We start from the raw sequence: 20,988 nt of genomic DNA on the forward strand, positions 1-20,988 counted from the left end.
TCTTGTTTGTTACAGAAATTATGCTTTCTCTGATCTTTGGTTGGTTTTAATGAATGCATCATCTTGTTGTCTTAGGTTATCCATCTCAGCCAGTGGAACAAAGACCACTTCAGCAGATGCCACCTCAGCTCATGCCACACGCGCAGCAGCCACAACCACAGCCCCAGCAGCAGCCACAGCCACCACCACAGCAAACTCAGGCACCACCACAAACACCACAGCAGCAGCAGCAGATGATGATGATGCTTATGATGCAGCAGGATCCCAAATCAGTCAGGCTTCCTGTACCACAAGGAGTTCACCCACCTAGAGGGCCTCTGAATCCAGATGCTCAACGAATGCCAATGCAGCAGGGTGGTAACATGCCAGTAATGGTTAACCTCCAGGGTCCTGGGTCAGTGCCTCCATCTCCTGATAAACAAAGAATTTCCTTGCCAGGCAATCCTCCTTTGGGAAATAATGCAAGAAAAATGGTTTATCAAGATAATGTCCAGAATCCTTCCAGCTCACCCCTTGGAGAAGTTTCATCAGTTTCCTCCCTTCCAGAAGGAGGTGGAGCTGAAGGTCCCCCAGCATCAACAGCTCAGAATAACCTGACATCTCATTTAGTAGTTTCACAAAACCAATTAATGATGACAGGACCCAAAACTGGACCCTCCCCACTTTCGACTGCCCAAGGTACAAGTCCCCAGCAGCAGTCAAATTCGCTGTCTAGTGCTCTTACACACCATTTCCCAAATGTTGCTACCCCATCACAAACTGCAAGGCCTAAAACCCCAAACAGAGCAAGCCCAAGGCCATACTATCCTCAGACTCCTAATAACCGTCCACCTAGCACAGAACCATCAGAAATCAGCTTGTCTCCAGAGAGACTTAATGCTTCTATAGCTGGTCTGTTCCCTCCCCAGATTAATATTCCTTTACCTCCCAGACCTAATCTCAATAGAGGATTTGATCAGCAGGGTCTTAATCCCACTACTTTGAAGGCCATTGGACAAGCCCCATCGAATCTCACCATTAACAATCAGTCTAGTTTTGCTTCTCCACAGTCACACAAATTGGAAAGTGTGGTCATTAATTCAGGAAAACAAACCAACACTGGAGGAACAAAGAGAGCAAGTCCAAGCAATAGTCGAAGATCCAGTCCTGGATCCAGTAGGAAAACTACCCCAAGCCCTGGGAGGCAGAATTCAAAAGCAGCTAAATTGTCATTGACAGCTCCGCAGAATCCATCTCTCTTGCAGAACATGGAATTACAAAGAAATATGATGGCTGGTCCCTCTTCTTTGCCAACACCTGTGACTTCAAGTTTCCAAAACAACAACATGCTAAGTAATCCGAATCCTGCAGTTTCTGTACCTCCTGTGACAGCCGTTCCTGAAGACAACAAAGAGAGCCTTAGTGTGCCTCAAGATAACGAGTGTCAGAGTGTACAAGGTGTCCAAGTTAACAAAGACCAGCCCAGTATTGAACTAAAAGGCATCCCGACTCCAGAAATGAAAATGTTGGTTCCAGAAGAACAGCCAAAAAAAGATGGGCAAGCTTTGGACTCCAGTAAGCTTCCAGTCATGGAGGAAAGTAAACCTATGGTGTCTCCAGCTATGAGGGAGGCACCAACTTCCTTAAGTCAACTTCTAGATAATTCTGGAGCTCCTAACGTAACCATTAAGCCTCCTGGGCTGACTGGTCTTGAAATGGCACCGATAGTTACCACCAGTGAGGAGCTAAAGAAGGTAGCTGTCATTCCTCCACTGCAAGATTCATCCTCGAGCAAAGAGCCATCTAATTCACTTAGCTTGCCTCAAAATAATGAGCCCTGTTCAACACCAGGGCACCAGGAACTGGGAGAAATAAACTCAAGCGTTGCACAGAGCGTGCCTCCAGTAATGCAGAGGCCTGTCAGCTCTTCTTCTATTTCAGGTCCTTTGCCTCCCAACCAGATAACAGTTTTTGTAACTTCAAACCCTATTACGTCTGCTGCTAATACATCAGCATCATTGCCATCTCACTTGCAGCCTGCACTGGTGTCAACTGTTGTCACAATGCCCAATGTAGGGAACAAAGTCATGGTGTCTGAGGGACAGTCAGCAGTTCAGTCGAATGCCCGGCCGCAGTTTATTACACCTGTGTTTATAAACTCATCATCAATAATTCAGGTTATGAAGGGCTCTCAGTCAAGTACGATTCCAGCAGCCCCCATGACTTCTAACTCTAGTCTGATGCCTCAGTCGGTCGCTGTTGTTGGGCCTTTGCATATACCACAGAATATAAAGTTCTCCTCTGCACCCGCTCCTCCCAGTACATCATCCAGCAGTCCTGTTTCTACCATTCCCACCAGCAGGCCACTGGTGCTTAATCCCTTGGCACCTCCTGTTCAGCTACCTTCTCCTGCTACAACTTCTTCCAGTGCTCCCTCAAATCTCCCTGCTCAGCAAGGCAAAGACTTCAGCCCAGAGGAGACTTCTTCTCAAAGTGGTGGGTCGAGTGACCAGTGCTCTGTTACAGCAACACAGTCAGGACCTGTTGTTTCACCTCTTTTGACAAGTAGTCCGGGATCTGGGAACAGACGCAGTCCTGTTTCATCAAGTAAGGGGAAGGGAAAAGTAGACAAGATTGGCCAACTCTTGTTGACTAAAGCTTGCAAGAAAGTCACTGGCTCCCTTGAGAAAGGGGAAGAGCAATATGCTTTGGATGGTGAAGCAGAAGGTCAGGGATTAGAAACATTGGTCCCAAACAGTTTGGGAACAGAGCAGTCACCAACAGAACTAGATAATAAAACTGTGACACCGCCAGCACCCAGTCTTCTAAAACAGAGCACTTCTGGGCCTGGCAGTTCGGGTGCCAGCACCACAGCTGCTGCTCCTGCCTCCACGTCTCCGAGCACATCAACAAGCACTCCTCCTACCAGTGTACCACCGGTTGTAACCACTCCTGCAGCCCCAGACCTTGCACCTGCAGCACCAAGCACTAATGGCAGTAACCACGGTGCTGCACCGGCTGAGCATACCGGGGCTGGTGTGGTGGAGGAAAAAGCAGGAGCACATCAGGAGCTGCTACAGAATGCAGGTAAGTGGAGTGCTGCCCTGTGTAAGTGTAGGGTTGCTTCTGTAAACTTCCTAGGTGCTTTTCTCCATGAACATAATAAAAATTAGACCCGTAGCCAGGGCTGAAAACTGCTTTCTTGTTTCTGAGTGTTGTGGTTTAAGCCCACCCAGTAACTCAGAACCACGGAAGCACTTGCTCACTCCTCCCCCTTCTTCCTTCCCTCGCTCCCGGAGGAATGGGGAGGAGAATGGAAAGAGTGTAAATCCCACGGGTTGAGATAAAACAGTCTAATAACTAAGGTACCATAGAAAACTACTATCAATAATAATAATAATGATAAGGGAAATAACAAGGGGAGAGAATACAATTGCTCACCACCTGCCGACCGATTGCCAGCCTGACCCGAGCAGCAATCTGGGCCTTCCGGATGACTCCCCCCAGTTTATATACTGGGCATGACGTGTTGTGGTATGGAATACCCCTTTGGCTAGTTTGGGTCAGGTGTCCTGTCTCTGCTTCCTGCCAGCTTCCCCTCCTCCCTTGGCAGAGCATGAGACTGAAAAGTCCTTGATCAGAGTAAGCACTACTTGGCAGCAACTAAAAACATCGGTGTTATCAGCGTTGTTCTCAGGCTAAAGTTGAAAACACAGCACCGCACCAGCTACTAAGAAGGAGAAAAAATGACTGCTACTGCTGAACCCAGGACAGTAAAATCCACCGAAGTCAGCACAACTGAGAACAACAGCTTGAACATGACTTCCCTGTGGCTGTTAGATCTATGTCATAGCCGTGTGCTGGTAGAAAACGGAAACGTTTCCTTTAAGCTTCACAGAAGGAATTCTGATTTGTTAGGAGAAAGATGGAAGTGGATATTCTTCATTTAAACAGGAGTGTTTAACTTTATGTCTTCATGTTCTAAGTTCCTTATCACATACAAGAGTAGACCAGAAAACAGTAGCCTGACAAGGACTGGTTTTCCATCTTATGTTTTAACTTGGCAACTTAAGAAATGTTAAGCCACGTCATCTTGTTGCCAAAGGACTTCAAGGGAGCCTCTGGAGCATATTTTGCACCCTTGCAATTGAAAGAGTGAGGGCATTGGTTCATTAACAAAGAAGCTTTTTTTCCCCCAGAACTTCTGTTGAAATACGCATTAATCTAAGAGAGACTAAACTCTTTAATTTCTAGGACTTCCTTTAATTTCTCAGTCTGGTGAAAAACTGTTGCCATTAGAAAAGGGATTTATGGTATTTAATTTCATCACTTTTTCTAGTTTGAGAAAACTTGGGATAATTATGCCAAAGTTTTCTTTTTAACCTGGGGAGGTGGGGGGGGGCATGCAGAATAGAGCATAGGTGAACAATATTGCATCTGTAAATGAAAACCTTGCAGTAAGCTGGAAGATGCAGTGTTCTGTACAGGCAGCCCCATTGCACAATAGAAGATGCTTGTGACTCCCTTTGAAAATAATGCTTTTTCCCCTCCACTTTTGTTCTAGCATCCTCTCAACCTTTAACACAGAAAAAAAGTTCAGTTCCAACGTCAGAAAGTACTGTTCAAAGAACAGGTAAATCTTACTTTGGAAAAGCAGAATATAGGTGAACTAAACTGTTTGTAACTGAAAATACACTTAGTTTAATGCGTGTTTAATGGTCACTAACATGCTTGGTAATTTGGGGGTTGGGTTTTTTGCTGTTGGGTATTCTCCCTGTTCAAATTTAGGTAGGAAGAAAACTCTTTTCGTTGTGTTGCTTGGTCTGTATTTCTTTTGTTACCAAGATACCTGTTTTTCCCAGGTAGTGCTATATAGACTTACAGTGAAGAGTCTGATGTTTCAACCATACATATTGTAAGGGGTGTTTACCAGAAGGGGACAGATGCCATCCATTTTCTTACCCTTTTTGTTACACCTGTATTCCTTGTCTACACTCTAGCAAACTTTAGGTACTAAATTGATCCTAAAGGCAAAGCCACAGTTCTGTGCAGCAGTGTCCCAGAGGTTCGAGGGTGTTTAAGGGTGAGATGGAGTTGTTATAGGCACCATGACAAATGAACAGTGAGTTAATACCTTACATTGTGATGAATCCCTAAGGCAGTTTCTCACAAGAGGTGCTGTGTTTAGGTATAGATAATCCCTCTCAACAAAGGGTCTGGTGGATATGAAGAGAATAAAAAGACGGGACAGTAAAAGGATGAGAAATCTACATCATCTCCTGAGAGATTTTCCAATTCAGCAGAAGTATAATTGGGCTTCAGAAGATTGCCTCCTTTTGCTTTAGAAGGTCTTGCTGTAAGAGGTGGTTGGGTTAAGGTAAAATTTAACATGCATGATAGATCCACATTAGTATTTTTAAGGTTTACAAAGAATAAACCCTAGATGGTTTAGAACTTATAAACTGTCTAAAATGGGAGCTAAAAAAGGGAGAGGACTGGTAGCTCTTGTCAGGAAGTTTCTCCACAGTTTTCTTCTGCAGGGTTCCTTTTAACTTTCCTCTGCCTTAGCTGGTGCAGGCCATAAGCAGAAAGAGCACTTGACTGACCCGGTACTTGTTTGATATGGTAGTTTGCTTTGCAAGAAACAATAGATGAGAGAAGATTATTCCTCAGAGCTAAAGCATAATGAGAATAATGTGAGATGGTTGTGCCTTGACAGTGGATTTTAAAATTATCTTTTTCTCTTGTAGAACTTGAAACAAATGCTCCGGTAGTTGCTGGTCAAAGGTAAGGAGATAGTTTGTGTAGATGCAGAATAGATGTAGCTTTCATGGGAGGAAGTCCCTTTCTCTTTGCTTCAGTTGCACACCTTCTGCTACTGCTTTTCATTTTCTTGTCCATACCCTTTCTGTCCTGCTAAGAAATTGGGCTCAACTGTGTTTCAAAACATGTCTGAAATGCAGAATGTAAGGTAACGTTTCCCAACTCTGTCTTCATGCTTTGGGCAGTGTTTCCTCTTATCTCTTCAGGCCTCTTTCATGTCCCGGAAGGGTCTTGATGGTTCTACTGTTTGCTATTTTCTGAAAACAAATCAAAACTAAAACCCCCGAAGCCTGCAGCTTAGTTCTCATGTGAAGTTTTGATTTCTGCACTTAAGCTTTTCTAAAGTTTGGGGGGTTTCTGCCCTTGTGACTCTTTTCTCCAGATTTCTTCTGTTTGCTTGTTGACATTTTGCCAAAACCTGGTAGGAGAGTCAGGTAGAAACTTCATCTTGACCCAATTAAGACACTCAGTAATCAAAAAATCAAATTTCAAAAGGTTGTGTTCTGCCAGAAGAAAATGTGGCTTCCAAGGTCTGTTTCTGTTCGATTTTAAACCCACCAGACTCTTAAACTCAGTCTAGGCAGCTGTAATGATGAACCTTTGTAAGGTTTTTGGATAACAGTGTTGGCATGAATGGCTGCGTTTTTGATGCTCCCTCATCAGTGGAGTGGTGCCCTAAGCCAGGGCAAGAGGTGCAGTTAACTCATTTGGTTCATCAGTAAGGAAGGCAGTGTCATCTTTTGTAAGGGAGGGAGCACAGTATATTTCCTCAGATCAGGAGTGACTCCACATTGAGTATTTAACTGTATTTACCACCACATAGAATCATAGAATAGTTCGGGTTGGAAAGGACCTTAAGATCATCCAGTTCCAACCCCCCTGCCATGGGCAGGGACACCTCACACTAAACCAAGCCACCCAAAGCCTCATCCAACCTGGCCTTGAACACCGCCAGGGACAGAGCATTCACAACCTCCCTGGGCAACTCATTCCAGTGCCTCACCACCCTAACAGTAAAGAACTTCTTCCTTATATCCAGTTTAAACTTCTCCTGTTTAAGTTTTAATCCATTAAAACACATGGATAATCCGCATGGATTGGGATCATTCTACTTGTATCAAAGATGAGCTGAACTGTCAGTACAAGTTTTCTCTAGGGTACAGTTTCTCTGAGAAGCTGATGGTGTGACACTTAGCAGATGAGCAGATTCTCCAAATGAAGCACCCTTGCATGACCCTTCTCCACACTCCTCAACACATCAAATGACCACGAGTGCATTTCTGATTGCATTTTTCTGGGCTGATGCTTTTCTGAGCAGGACCAGAAAAGAAGGGAGGTTTTCAGGCAAACCGTGAATCTAGTGATGGCTGATACAGTGGCCAACTTTGAGCTCCTGGAGTTTAGCACCATTTGGTACAAGCCTTAGAGGAGCTTGCAACCTAGAAAGCACTGGGAATATTTTAACTTGGGCCAACTTGATTTCCTGCTATGAAAGAAGTGATGTGTTGGTTCCTGTGACACAATCCAAGCTATGGATTAGTCACTAGATCTGTTAAAATTATCTGTAATAACTGAACTTCAGCTGATGGTGCCTGTTTGCTTACCTCCAAGTATCCTCTGAAGCAGGTGGCTGCTATTTCAGCTGCCCACATTACTGAGCAGAAGAGCAGTTTGTGACCTGTTTGAGCGATTCAGTTTATAGATGACCCATGATTCTGTCTATGATTTATTTTGTATCTGAGACAGTCCATGTGCTTCAATATTCTCCTCTACTGTGTGTTTCCTTGCTTGAGAATGTTTGTCTCTCGTGGACAAACTGTGTTTTATTTTAAGTATCTGCTAGTTAAAACTACAAGTGTCTGTAGTAGGTTTTCCTCTCAAAACAGGACTTCCTCTGAACCAGTGGCAGTGTAGTGGAGCCTCTGGAACGCACAGGTCTGCTGTGCGTTTTCAGTCAGTTCTCTGATTATGGCAGCCTTTCTTGACATCTTGCAAGTATCACCCAAAGGGCATGACATGAGTTATGTTTCTCCCTTTCCAGTATCAGCAGTGATTTATTTGATTAATTACTTACTTTTGAATTCACAGGAGATAAGTTTAGTGTAATCTTCAGATTACACTTAGTCATCAGAAATTGTCTGGCATTAATGCATTAAGGAGAAAACACCCAAACCTCATGAGGAATTCACAGGGTAAAGAGTTAATTACGAAGTGTAGCACTCTATCTGTTGTCTCAGGGACAGGAAACATGGATTTCCACACTACCTAAAATTATTTGATATAGCAGAAAAAGCTTTCTATTAAGAAAAGAAAACGTTTTAACGTCAAGCTTTAAAGCTTTAAGAAAGTTTAAAATAAGCCTTAAGCTTTTTAATATGTGAAGATCAATGGAGTGAGTCTTGTAAAAGCAAAAGCTGGCATACTCACTGAAGAGTTCATAATGCCTCCTTATGTTCTTCTGCAATTTCAACTCTGTATTCCCATATCATAGCAGTCTCTAATGTAACTTGTTTGCTTTTCCTAGACTTCAGTAATGGTGGCACCTGTGGAAAACAGAGCAGACAATTTATAATGCATCTAATTTCTTGGTCTTCTAATGTTGAAAATATTCTCTTTGAGGACTTCTCAATTCTGTATCCTCTGATAATTTTTAATAGAAATGGACTATACTCTGGCTTACTCAGGTCATTCTGCATCTGATAAAACTTCTGGTATCTCTAGCATTTCATATCTTCAGTGCTAATAGTCCGGAACTGATACCTGTGTCGGTCCATCCTCCAGCTTGTCTGAGTTGCATAGAAAAGCATAATCCTTCTTACACTTCATCAGAAATATTTTGTCCCACTTTATTAGTAATGAGACAAAAGAGAATTGTGAAAAGTCTAAAACTCCAAGTAGAAGAAATTCAAGAACAGAGGATTCTGCCGCTCCACAGGAAACTGTAGAGAACGGACAGCGCAAGAGGTCCTCCCGACCAGCGTCTGCGTCCAGCACTGCAAAAGGTAAAATCCACAGCCCTCGTTTCTCTGGAGAGGGCAGGCAGTAATGTACTGCCCCAAGTAATAACCCTTGGCTCGTAACAATGGTTTACAGCTTCTAAGTGTGCTTTTAACTCTAGTTTCAAACATTTAGACACAGGCTGGTGTTCAAGTATTGACCGACATCTGTACTGGCAGTGAATCTTGTATGAATTTCCCATTGTTAAATGTGTGGAACTTGTTTTCTGCAGTACTCAACAACATAGCATTCAGCAAGCTTGCCTAGTTGCAATTGAATTCTCTTGGCAGAAATGTGTTGCCATTGAAAGGACTGTACTCAAGTAAAAAAGTCACTCTTTTTGTTTTCCTGAAGCCTGAAAGACACAAGACAGATGCTAAAGTCTTCCCAAGTGCACGGTCAGCTCTTGTGAAGCCAAATGCTGTGGTTCAGGCATGTTCAGAACGCTGCCTGGATGGCAGCCTGGAGCACCGAGGAGTGCTGTGTGCTAGCACAGAGCCTCAGCTGTTCTTTCCGAAAACATGTGAAATCCTAAAGTTACAGATACTAACCCATGGCATTAGCAGTTGCTGACGTGCCTTATTGCTACCCAGGCTTCAATCTTGAACAGAGTATGCAGTATTTGTGTGAAACACATGGTCGTTGCCAGAATGCACGGTCCGTGGTGCCATTCTGTGTTTCTGAAGCTAAACTCTGTCAGCTGCTTATGTTTAAGGGTCAGAAAAATTCTGATGGACAAAATTTGTTCAGAAGGGTAGAGAGAACCCAGCAAGATGCAACATTCAACCAATATATTAAAGATAACATACAGAGCAAAGAGGTATTGATATAAAATTCTTATAAAAGGAAGTCAAGTTGAATTCAGCAACCATTTTCCATACTGAAGATACTAAAATTGGATGGTAAGAATATTTGCATTTTAAGAGGTTCAGAGAAGACTTCCAGCTATATGTACTTGTGCCATGAATCTCAAAGATGACATGGAGGGACCCGTATGTTCTGCACTTTTGTGGCTGCTGAATTTAATTCATTCTACTTCTTGTGGCAGGATTGTGCAGAAGAACCTGAGTCTGTATTGTAAAAGTCAATTCTCTTTCATGATTGTGAAGAAAAGCTTGAAAACTGTGAAGCCAATGTAAAATCTTTAGATTTGGTGATCCTGTCCTGAGTGTGAAGGGACCTGAAATGTATGGGCCTGCCCCCATACTGTAACGAGTAAACCTAAAGATGACAACCAGTGGCCCATCAAATTCTGGGAATATGGGAACATGAAAGTACGTCAAATTGAAATAACACCAGAGCTCAGAGGTTTTGTACTGACTGTTATTTATTACCTCTGTAAGTAAAATCACTGCTTTTAAAACATGCACCTGAAACTGGTGCAGTATCTAAGGGGTTTGCTTGAAAACACTGATCCTGCTTACAGTGTGGTATCCTGGGCTGTGGTTACATTGCTTCATGCAAGCAATGCCTGCTTCCAGGTGGTAGAGAAAGTGAGCAAAGCAAGGCTCTCCTGTGGACAAGGACAGGCTGGAGGGTTAGTGAGGGAGCTGGTGTAAGGAAGTTTGCCACTTGTGCCTACTCTGGTCTGTGTTTTTGTTAGTGAATCAGAGCTTTAGAAAGCACACTTGGTTTGTATGCTCCTTCTAGACATCTCCAGTTACCTTGTCTGTGTCCTGAGAAACTCTCACTAGGCTGTGTTAATGTGGGGCTGGGAGAAGCTCCCGTTAGATAGGGGTGGATTAAGGCCACTGTAGAAATGGCAGGTAGGAAAAAAACCTGAAATGTAGCAGGGAGAAAGAAGTAAACTTTGACCAGTTGGTGTAGGAATCCCTTTGCTAAGCATCAGGAAGGAGGAGGCAGAAGGGTAACTGTAAGAGAAGGACCCCACAGCAGCAGGGCTGGCTATAGCAGCTGCTGCCTGAGCTGCTTCCATAGTGCTGCTGCTCAGAGGGAGCTCTGATAAGTGAGAGTCGTGCCTGCTGAGGTGTTCCACTTCTGAAACCTGGTGCTGTGTTGGTATTGTCACTTCTTGGAGTATTTCCAGCAAGGGCTGTTGCAGCATTTACTGTAGTTTTGAGTTTGTTGAATTTTATAATGTTGCTTTATTTTGTTTTTTAAATACAACATTTAACCGCCATGGAGTTGTACTGTCACTCCTCTAGCTTTAGATGTCTTGGGTGTCTTGGAAATCTTTTCCCTGTTGACTCTTAAAATACACACAGCTCTAATAGCTTTTGGAAAATACTGTCAAGAGCCAAAGATACATTGCCAACGCTTAAAATCCCATTTTTGAAAGATCTAAAGATGCAAACACCTTTGGTCCTTACCCTGTTTTGTTTTGAAATGGAAACGTTAGTGCCTTGGTAAGTGCACTGAACATGTCATCTGCTTTCACTGCAGCTTCTGCGAGCGCTGCTCCTCGCGGTGTGTTGTACCTTTCTGCATAGCTGCTTCTCTGTGAATCATAATGTACACTCAAGAGACTTGTTTTCTAATGATCTGACTTCCCAAGGACTCAAACAACTACATTTGTAATTCATGCGGCAGGCTCCAAATGACCTTCCTAAGTGTTTTTTATAGCACCATCTCCATGATGCTGGCTCCCACTGCCGCAGTTTGTATCCAGTGCCACGGAGGCACACCTGAGCACGTTGTGCATGTGGGGAACTAACATTGAACACTTAAACATACAAAACCACACAGATCTTAAGGCTGATGCATTGCAAGTTCAGCATTGCTGAAGCCCTAACGCTTGGAAGTCATGCCCTACCAGAGCTGGGGGAAGGCTGAGCTGTGTCACAGCGCTGGTGTTTGCGTTGTGACTTGGTGAAGAGTCAGTCTCGGGTCTGTGGGAATCCCGCTCCTCCGAGGTTTGCACTCTGGTGTGATTGTGGAAGGGCAATCTGTGCACCTCTGGTGAATGGCTTGTCGACTTCGTATCCATGCTTCTTTTCTTCTCTTAATTTCAGAAACGAGTGCCAGTGCAATGCAGTCAAAAAGAAGAAAATCCAAGTAAATTACTGCATGGAAACATGAAACTTGTAAATGAGTGTGAATTTACCAATAGCGATTTTGAGCTGTGATTTTTCTTTTTTTAAATAAAATTCTGTACAGTAAAGTCCTTTTAATATTCTCCTGTTCCCAAAAAATGATTTTTTTTTTTCTAAAAAACGGATAAATAGATATAAAAACTGGGTTCTCCTTAAACCCCCTGGACTTACGAAGTGAAGCCCAGGGTTAGCACGAGGTTAATGTGTTTGTATGAAATGGAAGGGGAGGGGAAGACAATTGTAAATTTATTTGTTTCCACTTTTCATAAATTAGAATACAGGGTTGTCATTTTTAGGTATTAAAAATAATGTATTGTGCTGTTGTTTAAGTACTGTATGTGAATAGCAGTAAGAGGGTTTAGAAACAAACCCAGTCATGTTTGGAAATGTAAATAATTTTATTATATAGTAGATCTGATGTATTTGTTGTAGAAATGGACCAGTGAAACGAAACAGAAAACAACATAAATGTAAGGGTTTGTATAATGTGGAATCCCTCATGCTCTCAATAAATGTTATTGTCCTATAAGTTGGGTTGAATTATTATTAGCAACAACAACCGCATCATTCCAAACAGGAAGATTGAAGGGATTATTTAGAGCTCGAGGCCTGCAAGCTCCTTATATGGAGCTTTAGAGAGGAATTTGTTTAACCACAAACGAATTAACTGATGCAGCTGTTCTTGCAAAGCAAGAAAACACGGCGCAGGCCACGCTCCTGCCCTTGGGCTCTGCGCAGGGAGCACATACAGGGGGAGGAGGCCCAGGAGACAGCGCTCTCCGTGAGTAAAGCTGCTCAACAGGAACGTGCAGCAGAGGGAAAAGCTGTATGGAATGGGTTTAAGGCTTTGTGAAATGCAGGAGCCTGCAATCTGTTACATGGATAACCAGCAGTGCATGGTTTGTATGCAGGGCTGCGGAAAGTAGGTCAGGCCCCTTGTTCCAGGGAGCTCTCACTGGTCCTTTCGGATTGCGCGTTGCTTTGTGCACAAACAGACACTTGGACCTGTTTTCTTCTCTTACACAGTTGTAGGAACGCATTGATATGTATAAAAGGCTGATGAAATTGTAGTTAAATGTAAATTTTCACCTTTTATAATGGAAGAAATTACCTATTTGTGCACAAGGTAGTAGACACTGAGTGACGCTCCAGTCTCTGATCATCCCTGTCAAAGTGCAGATGCTCTGTTTCTTTTGCAAGGGAAAAGTTAGTTAGATGCTGGCTACCCCCATGCTCCAAATCCCCAGCTCTCCCCCAGCTGTTATGCCTCTCTTGCTTTACAAGGGGTAGTATGAAGTTGTTTTCCACAAAAAGCATCTAATCCTTTAGGATTATAGATCCATACATACACTTTTATATGCACGTGTAGGATTATGGATCCATGCACACACATTTCTATATGCATGTGTATATTTTATATGCATGTATATATTCTGTATGCACTCACACACATGTAAGTACGGTCAATAGGAAGTGTTTTCTGAAATGGCTGATTTTATTACTCCCATCCTCCATGTTACATTGGCTAATCCTCATCTTTAGATGGTTTTATTCCACATCTGTGCTAAGAACAAGGTGGGATCATCCCGTGCCTATCAGAAGGTTTTGGTGGGGCAAGGGACCCCCCTCTTGCCCTCTGATGTCCTCTCCTCCAAGTCTGCCTGGAACATTAGGAGCCAGTGTGCAGGTAACGTGGTGATCACCCTGTGCTGTGCTATTGCCAGTTGTGAAGTTGTGGAGCTGGGACAAAGTCCACAGACCTGGAAAGTCACCTTTGCAGGTGAGGTCCATGCACCAATAAACTGGGGAGGAGAAGGCATGTACTCCTGGTTGTGGAAAACACCACATGGGAGAAGCAGATGGGCTTGAGGGCAGGGTCACTACAGGGACATGGACCTTGGGAAAGGACAAATGCAAGATCCTGCACCTAGGAAGGAGTCTTGGAAGGAGCTGCAGCCTCTTGCCCTTGTGCGCACTGGCAGTGACTGGCAGGGAGCAGCTCTGCAGCCCTCGAGGTGAGTGAGCTACCTCTGGCTTGGTGCAGGGATGGGGGTGCTGCACTGAGGGAGGTGATGGTTCCCCTTTCCTTGGCACTGGTTAGATCACATCTGGAACATGATCACCTGGTTCCCAGCACCACCACCCCCTATGCACACAACAAAGATGTTGATAACATAGACGGGACACTGTAGAGGGCCAACAAGGTGGCCAGGGGCTGAGTGGCAAGACAGAAGGTTGCTCATGGCTGCATCCGTTCTCATTTTGGGTATCTATAAGGATGGAGACTCTTGCCCTGCACTGGACAACCTGCTCCTCTGGTCAACCACCCTTGCAGTGAAAAAGCATTCTCTTACGTTTAAGCAGAATTTCTCTTCTTTTTTACTTCATTTTGTGCCTCTCATCCAGCCCCTGGGCTGAGAAGAGTCTTTGTACCCCCCCATCAGGTATCAGCACACGTGGATGGGATCCCCCTGAGCCTTCTCCAGCCCTCTCCTCATCTGTCGGACACTCCAAGCCCTTAATCACCTTAGAGGCATCTCTCTGCCCCTCAGTTATAAGGTGAGTGGTATCAGGCTGTTGTTCATGTGCTTGGAGAAACAGCTCCAAGCTGTTGAGCTGCTGGTGCTGTAGAGATGGGTACATGACATGGCTCTCACCTTGCACAGGGCCATGAGCACCTGCTTTAGCTCTTGCAATCATCTACTGAGCTTCAGGGTTTGGTAATGGGGAGGGGGGAAATAATCCCCTCAAACGACTCTGTTTGATCCCCTCCCCTTGCTGTCAAAAGGGGCTTTTTTCCTGCTGGCTTGTCTGATAGTTACAGCATTAAAAGCTTGCTTTAAAAACCAAAGCTTCTTGCAAACAAGTCTTTAGAGAAATACACACAAAATAGTTTAAATATATATAATTTTTTTTTTATTTCTCATGGTTTTTTTCTTTATATTAGATTTTTTTTCAGTCAAAAGACAGCATCACAACCTAACAACCAGAACCAGGTTACATACACACAGGCACACTACATAACGTATTCCAGGCAGTCGTGTCCTTCAGTCTGTTGACACACAGCAAGTGTTTAAACAATGTCCTACGAGAAGTAAACACCTTTCTCTACCGACCTTGCTTACACCGATAGAACATGTAACACACACAAAAAAGGACAGATTTTGTTAGCTTTGAGTTTCGGACGAGGTTTCAGTCCTACAGCAGAGGTGATGTAGAAAAACGTGGGGCTTCTGGTTCCTCTTCTCAACATCCCGGTGTGGAAGTTGTCCCACTGTTGTAAGGCATTCAGCAGAGCACGGCTGATACAGAACTGCTGCGTGGGCATCTGCTTGGTGGTGTGGGTCCTCTGCAGCACCCCAACAGCGTCAACCGCGTACAGGGCTGCGGCCGGGGGCAATCACATTCTCCAATGCATGTTAGGGAAGGCTTAAGGCAACCTTTTCCGACCAAATAGCACCTTCTTTTCTCACCAAATAGCTCTTTCTTCTCCTTTCTCTTGGAAGGAAGCACTGGCTATTGAACACGCTCTCTCCTGGTCAAGTGCTGGTGTTTGTACTGCTCACTCTCCATGCGCAAACCAGTGGGGAACTGGGGTTTAGGCTGAGCTTTCCAAAGCTGCCTAAGAGATTTAGCATCTGAAATGCTTTTTAGCTAAACAACAGAAGCTCAGTGCTTTCCAGGGCATTAATTCTGTCAGGCTTCTCTGGAGAGCCCAGCGTCTGCTTTTAAAGCAACGTAGAAACACAGAAATACTGAAAACTGCCTCCCCACTCATCTCTTGCATAGGACTTTTAACTGCAGTTCACTGGTTTATTCAAGTTCTGCAGCTGCGTTAAAAACAAGGATGACAAACCATGACAAAGGGTGAAAGGCACATGAACAGTCAGTCCAGCATGGAGGGATGAGGCGTGTGGAGGAGTGTTACAAGCAGAATACCTCGGGTTTATACATACAGCTCAACTATTGCAGTGCTCAGTGGCTCTGTACAGGTACGTTTGTGGGACGAGACAAAACACGACTGTTCCACTGTTAGGCCGTGTGCTGCTCCCTCATCCCTGCACTTCCCGAAGCATAACTGTGTCGATACAAAGCTGAGGATACAATTTCAGTGGGACTTGGACACAAGCTGCTCCCGGCTTCCCTGATGTGAATACATGAGGTGAGCGCGAAAGAGTGGAGAAACCCTGGGCTCCCCTGTGCAACCCGTTTTTAAGCTACACTTGAAACTTACTGTGCCGCTTTCCCCCCTCTATTTGCAAGGGACGAAACCTTCCTCCCACAAAAGTGTTAGAACATGAGCAGGGTGGAAAGCAGAGGGATTTTCGTGGTTCTCTGTAACAAAGCCAACGCTTCACACAGGGTTTCCATGCACCAGGGCATGCGGTAGCATCCCTCCAACAGAGCTTTGCACTTGCTGTGGGTATGGGGCTGGAAAAGCAACTCCCAAGCCAGCGCTGGAGGTATTAGCTCCAAGTGAGTGTAAGGGGGACACACACCTCTGCATCGCCTCTAAATAAGAACTTTATACAGGACTACACCTAAGAGCCATCCCTGTTATCAGCTGGAGCTGCTCATCTTGGTGGGGTGAGGACTGAGCCCTTCAGGATGCTGGGAAATTATTCATGACACCAACGTTGTATTGAGCAGATATCAGGCAAATGGACAGAGATGGAAGCTCCTTGAAGCCAAGCCCTGAGGCGACCAAGCCCATTCAATGCCCTTAAATGTTCCTGGCTGGTCTCCTGGTATGGAGATGCTGCAGGTGTGGTGGGTATCGACAGTCCCCAGTCACCGCGGCATCAGCTTCTTTTAAGCCCAGACAGGGAAGACTCATGGATCACCCCTTCTCAGCACAGGGGAGCAGGGCTCAGCGCTGCCTCTGGCAGGCAGCAACAGGTGGATGCTGAGAACCATTTTTCATGTCTTGACATGTCCCATTGCTTTTTGCAGCTCGTTTCCCAATTATTACATGGTTTAATCTTTGAGGACTTGTTGGTTTTCAATAAATTCACCTGAAATGTAATTTCTGCTTTATGCAGGGCACTGGAAGTGATGCTGATCCTCCACAGGAAGACCTGAAGATGCACGATTCAAGTCTAGAACCTCACTGGAGTACTTTCTCATCTATTTTTTCGTTCTTATGGGTATGACAAGACAACTAATGGGGTTTTTTATCCCCAATGGGGTTTTTGATTCCCAGTGGGGCTGGATGGAAGAGGAAAAGGTACCAGCAAGATGTAAATTTAAATCATCTCTTGATTAGAAACATGCTAACAGCAGAGCGAAGATTCCCATGGCGGTGATCTTTGGGATGCTCCACACGTTTACGTTATCCATGACGGAGAAGAAACGGTGACTCCCATGGAAAGCCTTTTGCTTCCTTCAGATGGAGCTTTTACAGCAGAGCCTGTTGGAAAGCGCAGTTGTGAGTGCAAGTTTCAGGGCTGGCAAGAACTTTGGCCCCATCGCCCCTGGCAGCTCTCCCTGGCCTTGCAGAGCTGGAGTTCGGTGGAAGGACTTGGCTGTGGCTGATGTGGCTGCCGTGGCTGCCCGTGAGGTGTCCCCATCCGCCCCATGCTGGGAGCTGGGTATCACAGGGTGTGGATGTTCAGACGTGTCCTGACGTGATCTGGTGCTCATCTCAAGAGGTCGAACTTCCCCAGGAGAGCTGCTCCTCCTGGTCCTATCTTGGTGGCTGGGGCAGCCTCAGCACTCCAGGGGTTCATCCACTGGACTAGGATGGAGGCAGGCTGCTCTGCCAGGTACCAGATGAAGACCACTGAGATTCAGCTGCTGCCAGGCCCAGGACAGATTCACCCAGGTCTCTCCATCGGAGAATTCTTCCTTTTTCTCTGTGCTTTCATTACAACAAATAGAGAAATTTCCTCCCGCAGATCTGCCTGTGACCTGCACCAGCATTTCTCCATGTGATGGCTCGGACGGCTGCCCCCCATCCTGGCTGCCTTCTGATCCCAGGGACACGGTGGAGCCAGACCAGCTGCAGCTGATGCAGAAAGCACGGCTTCGCTTCACTTCCCAAATCCTCAGGGGCTCACTGCTTAAAATCCATACGTGGTTGTCCACAAACGAGCCCAAGGAAGGACCAGCCTCATTCCAGCAGCTTTAAGGTGAATATTCGGGACATGGGCTGCTGCTCAGGGATGCATTCACAAGTGGCCACAGCTCCTTTTCCATGCAGACATTATGTCAGAGCATCCAACCCTGCGGCTCTCCCAGCACACAGCAGCCTGAGCAGCCTCTCACCAACAAGCGTTGCCAAAGGCTTTAGCTGCATCCCTGCAGCATCCTTCAGGACCACACAGCCAAAGGCCTCCCAGACAGAAACAAACTCACATCCAAACAGAGAAACCCATACCAAACACATCGTTATAGACCCCAGCACATTTTTTGTCCCTGAGTCCATGCTGTAGTTTCCCCCTCTGCAAGTCAAGATGAGAAAGCAAGACTCATCCTAGCTGTTCAAGCAGGACACCAGCCCAAGGGCCTCCCTGCCAGCCAGCGCCGTGTTTGCTTCACCTTCCCATTGGAAGCATCACACAGCAAGTCACAAATTGAAAACATTGGGTGCAAGAAGACCCCAACAAACCCCTAAAACACCAAACCCCTCACCCAAAGCAGCCCTCTGAACACCCACACCGTGTCGTGAAGCATCTACACGTGCACACACAGAAGTTCTCAGTTTTTAAGCACCTTTTGTTTGTTTTAAGATCTGAGGAGGCTCGCAACCTCAGGGTAAAGGGGTTTTCTTGCTCTGGTAACACTGGGCAGGAGATTTGGTATCAGGCCAGGTCTTGTGCTCACTGTTGGGCAGGAGAGGAGCATCGCAGGGTCTGCAGAGTGCAGGATGAACACACCTTTGCCACAGCATAGGAAGGGTTGGTCACTGGTGGGTCGACAGTCTCTTTGCATGGGGTTGATAGGTGATTATTGGATGTTAATACACAACCAAATGTGCCAACAACAGGGGGAGGGGCTCAGGAGCCAATCTATGCTGTGGTAATTGCACTCCATTGACCTCCAGGACTCTGGATTAACCTCTTCATTAAAATGTTATTAATAATTTGTTAATCCTTTATAAACATGCTCTTGATATAAAGTGTGATACTAGTTCTGCTGCATGTCCTGGGCTGGCTGGGCACAGTGTGATGGAAGATGTCTCAGATTGGCATGGGAAGGAGAAGCGGGAAGAAAACAGTTTGCATTTGCTTCTGGAAACCAGGATAGAGTAACAGCATCACCTGTTTGCAATGGGTGCTGGGGCCACGACAGCACTGAGCCCCCGGGAGCACGGCCAAGGGGCTCAGGCTCACAATGGATGAGCAGGATGCAGGGGAAGGTTTCCATGAGGGGGTTCTTCTATTGGGGTACCATTTGTGAGCAGACTGATGGGCACGGGAAGGCCTGGTAGGACAGACCTGGCAGGATCCAGCCTTGCTGCCCCCCAGCCCTGGAGCTGCAGAGGGAGTGATGGTGTCACGATCAGCCTCTGGTGTCCTAGCAGAGGGACCGGTGGCATCTCGGATGCAATGCAGAGCGGGCTGGGAGGCAGATCATTGCTCGGCTTGTCCGCTTCTTGGTGTACATTTGGGCTAAAGAAAAGATGCTTCCTCTAACGCTGTTGCCCGATGGCCACAGAGTGTGTCACCAGTGATGTGGGAAGGAGCAGCAGCAGGGAAGGCAGCACCTCATCCTGAGAGCCTGGCCTCAGCCCCTCCTGGTCTTCACAAGCACCTGTGCCAGCATCCACGCTCCCAGTTCATACCAGGCATCAATTCAAGGGGGGAAAAAGGCCTTTAGTGTGAAGCCCAGGAAGCCAAAGGGCATAAACGTTCCCGTTGAGTCAAGGAGTCATCAGTCCAATGGGAAGACACCAGAAACAGGGCAATCTCCAGCGTGGTCTTCGGCTCAACGGCGAGGGCCGGTGACCGTGGCCGCAGCCCAGGCTCCCAGGTACAGAGCTGGGGCTGGTGCTCCTAAAAGGGTTGAGTTTTAATCTCATTCAAAAATGAACAAATATCAGCTGTTTGAGGCTGGGCTCACCACGATCCCTTCAACCTCGGTCCAAAGCTGCTACTGAGGGATATAACATGGTGAATGGCAGAAACTTGTGTGAAATCAGCATTCTGGGGGGCAGGGGTAAGGGGATGAGGGGTGTTTCTTGTCTCAGAGGGTGGGAAGCCAGGCTGTGAGCTGGCTCTGAGCAGGACGGATGGCCAGAGCTTCCCCAGTGCACGTGTACAAACCAGTCCCTAAAGGGAAGGAGTTGGGGGGGAAACAACAAATTTCAGCTGGTGCTGGAGCCAGTGAAAGGTCTGGACCGTGTTGTTTGAAGGGCAGAATGAGTGCATCATGGGGAGGGATTTGCATTACAAACCAGTGCTGCTCACAATGGAATTTGTCCCTTCCCATGGGAAAGGATGCACTTTTTAGTCAGGGGGAAGACGTTCTCATTGCAGCTCCACTGCAGCAACCCTCTCACCCGGCCCCACTGCCAGGGCCTGCCCCATCCTGTCTCTTAGCAGCTGCTCCCAGGTCCACCTTCACCCTTACTTCAGCCTCTTCCCTTGGGCCTCCTCTTCATCGTCCCTTCACCACCAGCTTCAACGTGCTTTTGCCACCTTGGGGAAGCTGCGCAGGTCCCTGCCTTGATCCCCTCCCAGGGACTGAGCAGCCAATGCTCCTTGGCTTATACCTCTTCCAAGGATAAAGGTACACAGGGAAACACATCCATACATGTGTATGTATGTTTATAGCTGTGATTCGGGCAGATGAGCGGCTCCAGGAGGAAGGGGCTCACCAGGACCACCAGCCATGGCGATGCTACCACTGGCCCTGGGCTGGATGCCTGCCCCGCAGCGCGGCGGCCGAGGGCTCTGGCGAGGCGCTGGGACGGTGCTTTGGTTCCTGAGATTGCTTTAAGGTTGTCTTTAAAAAACACCATGAGGCACCACGAGCTGCCCGATGACCCTGCCAAGGCTTCCACCAGCGCTTCCCCACGGCAAGGACCAGCAGTGGGGTCTTATCACTGTAAAAGTGTAGGTAAGAAATGGCAGAGGGAGGGGGGTATTTGCTGGTTTCAGTGGGAAGGAAGCATTATTTAGTGTCACTGATG

General features: G+C 46.2%; 1 protein-coding gene across 7 annotated transcripts in view; it reads left to right on the forward strand.

Moving 5' to 3' along the window:
• NCOA6 (nuclear receptor coactivator 6) overlaps positions 1-13,507 on the forward strand; it is a 45,265-nt gene extending 31,758 nt beyond the window's left edge. For 3 of the 7 annotated variants that reach the window (XM_080627560.1, XM_080627559.1, XM_080627561.1), the window contains 5 exons: positions 76-3,066; positions 4,544-4,612; positions 5,730-5,766; positions 8,656-8,804; positions 11,772-13,507. In XM_080627560.1, the coding sequence (XP_080483686.1) occupies positions 76-3,066; positions 4,544-4,612; positions 5,730-5,766; positions 8,656-8,804; positions 11,772-11,818 (3,293 nt within the window). In that variant the 3' untranslated portion in view covers positions 11,819-13,507. The other 4 variants (XM_080627556.1, XM_080627555.1, XM_080627557.1 and 1 more) reach the window with 4 other exon arrangements.
• Positions 13,508-20,988: the final 7,481 nt, after the last annotated feature.

Source organism: Psittacula echo (genome assembly GCF_963264785.1).
Source record: "Psittacula echo genome assembly, chromosome: 12".
Classification (NCBI taxonomy): Eukaryota; Metazoa; Chordata; class Aves; order Psittaciformes; family Psittacidae; genus Psittacula; species Psittacula echo.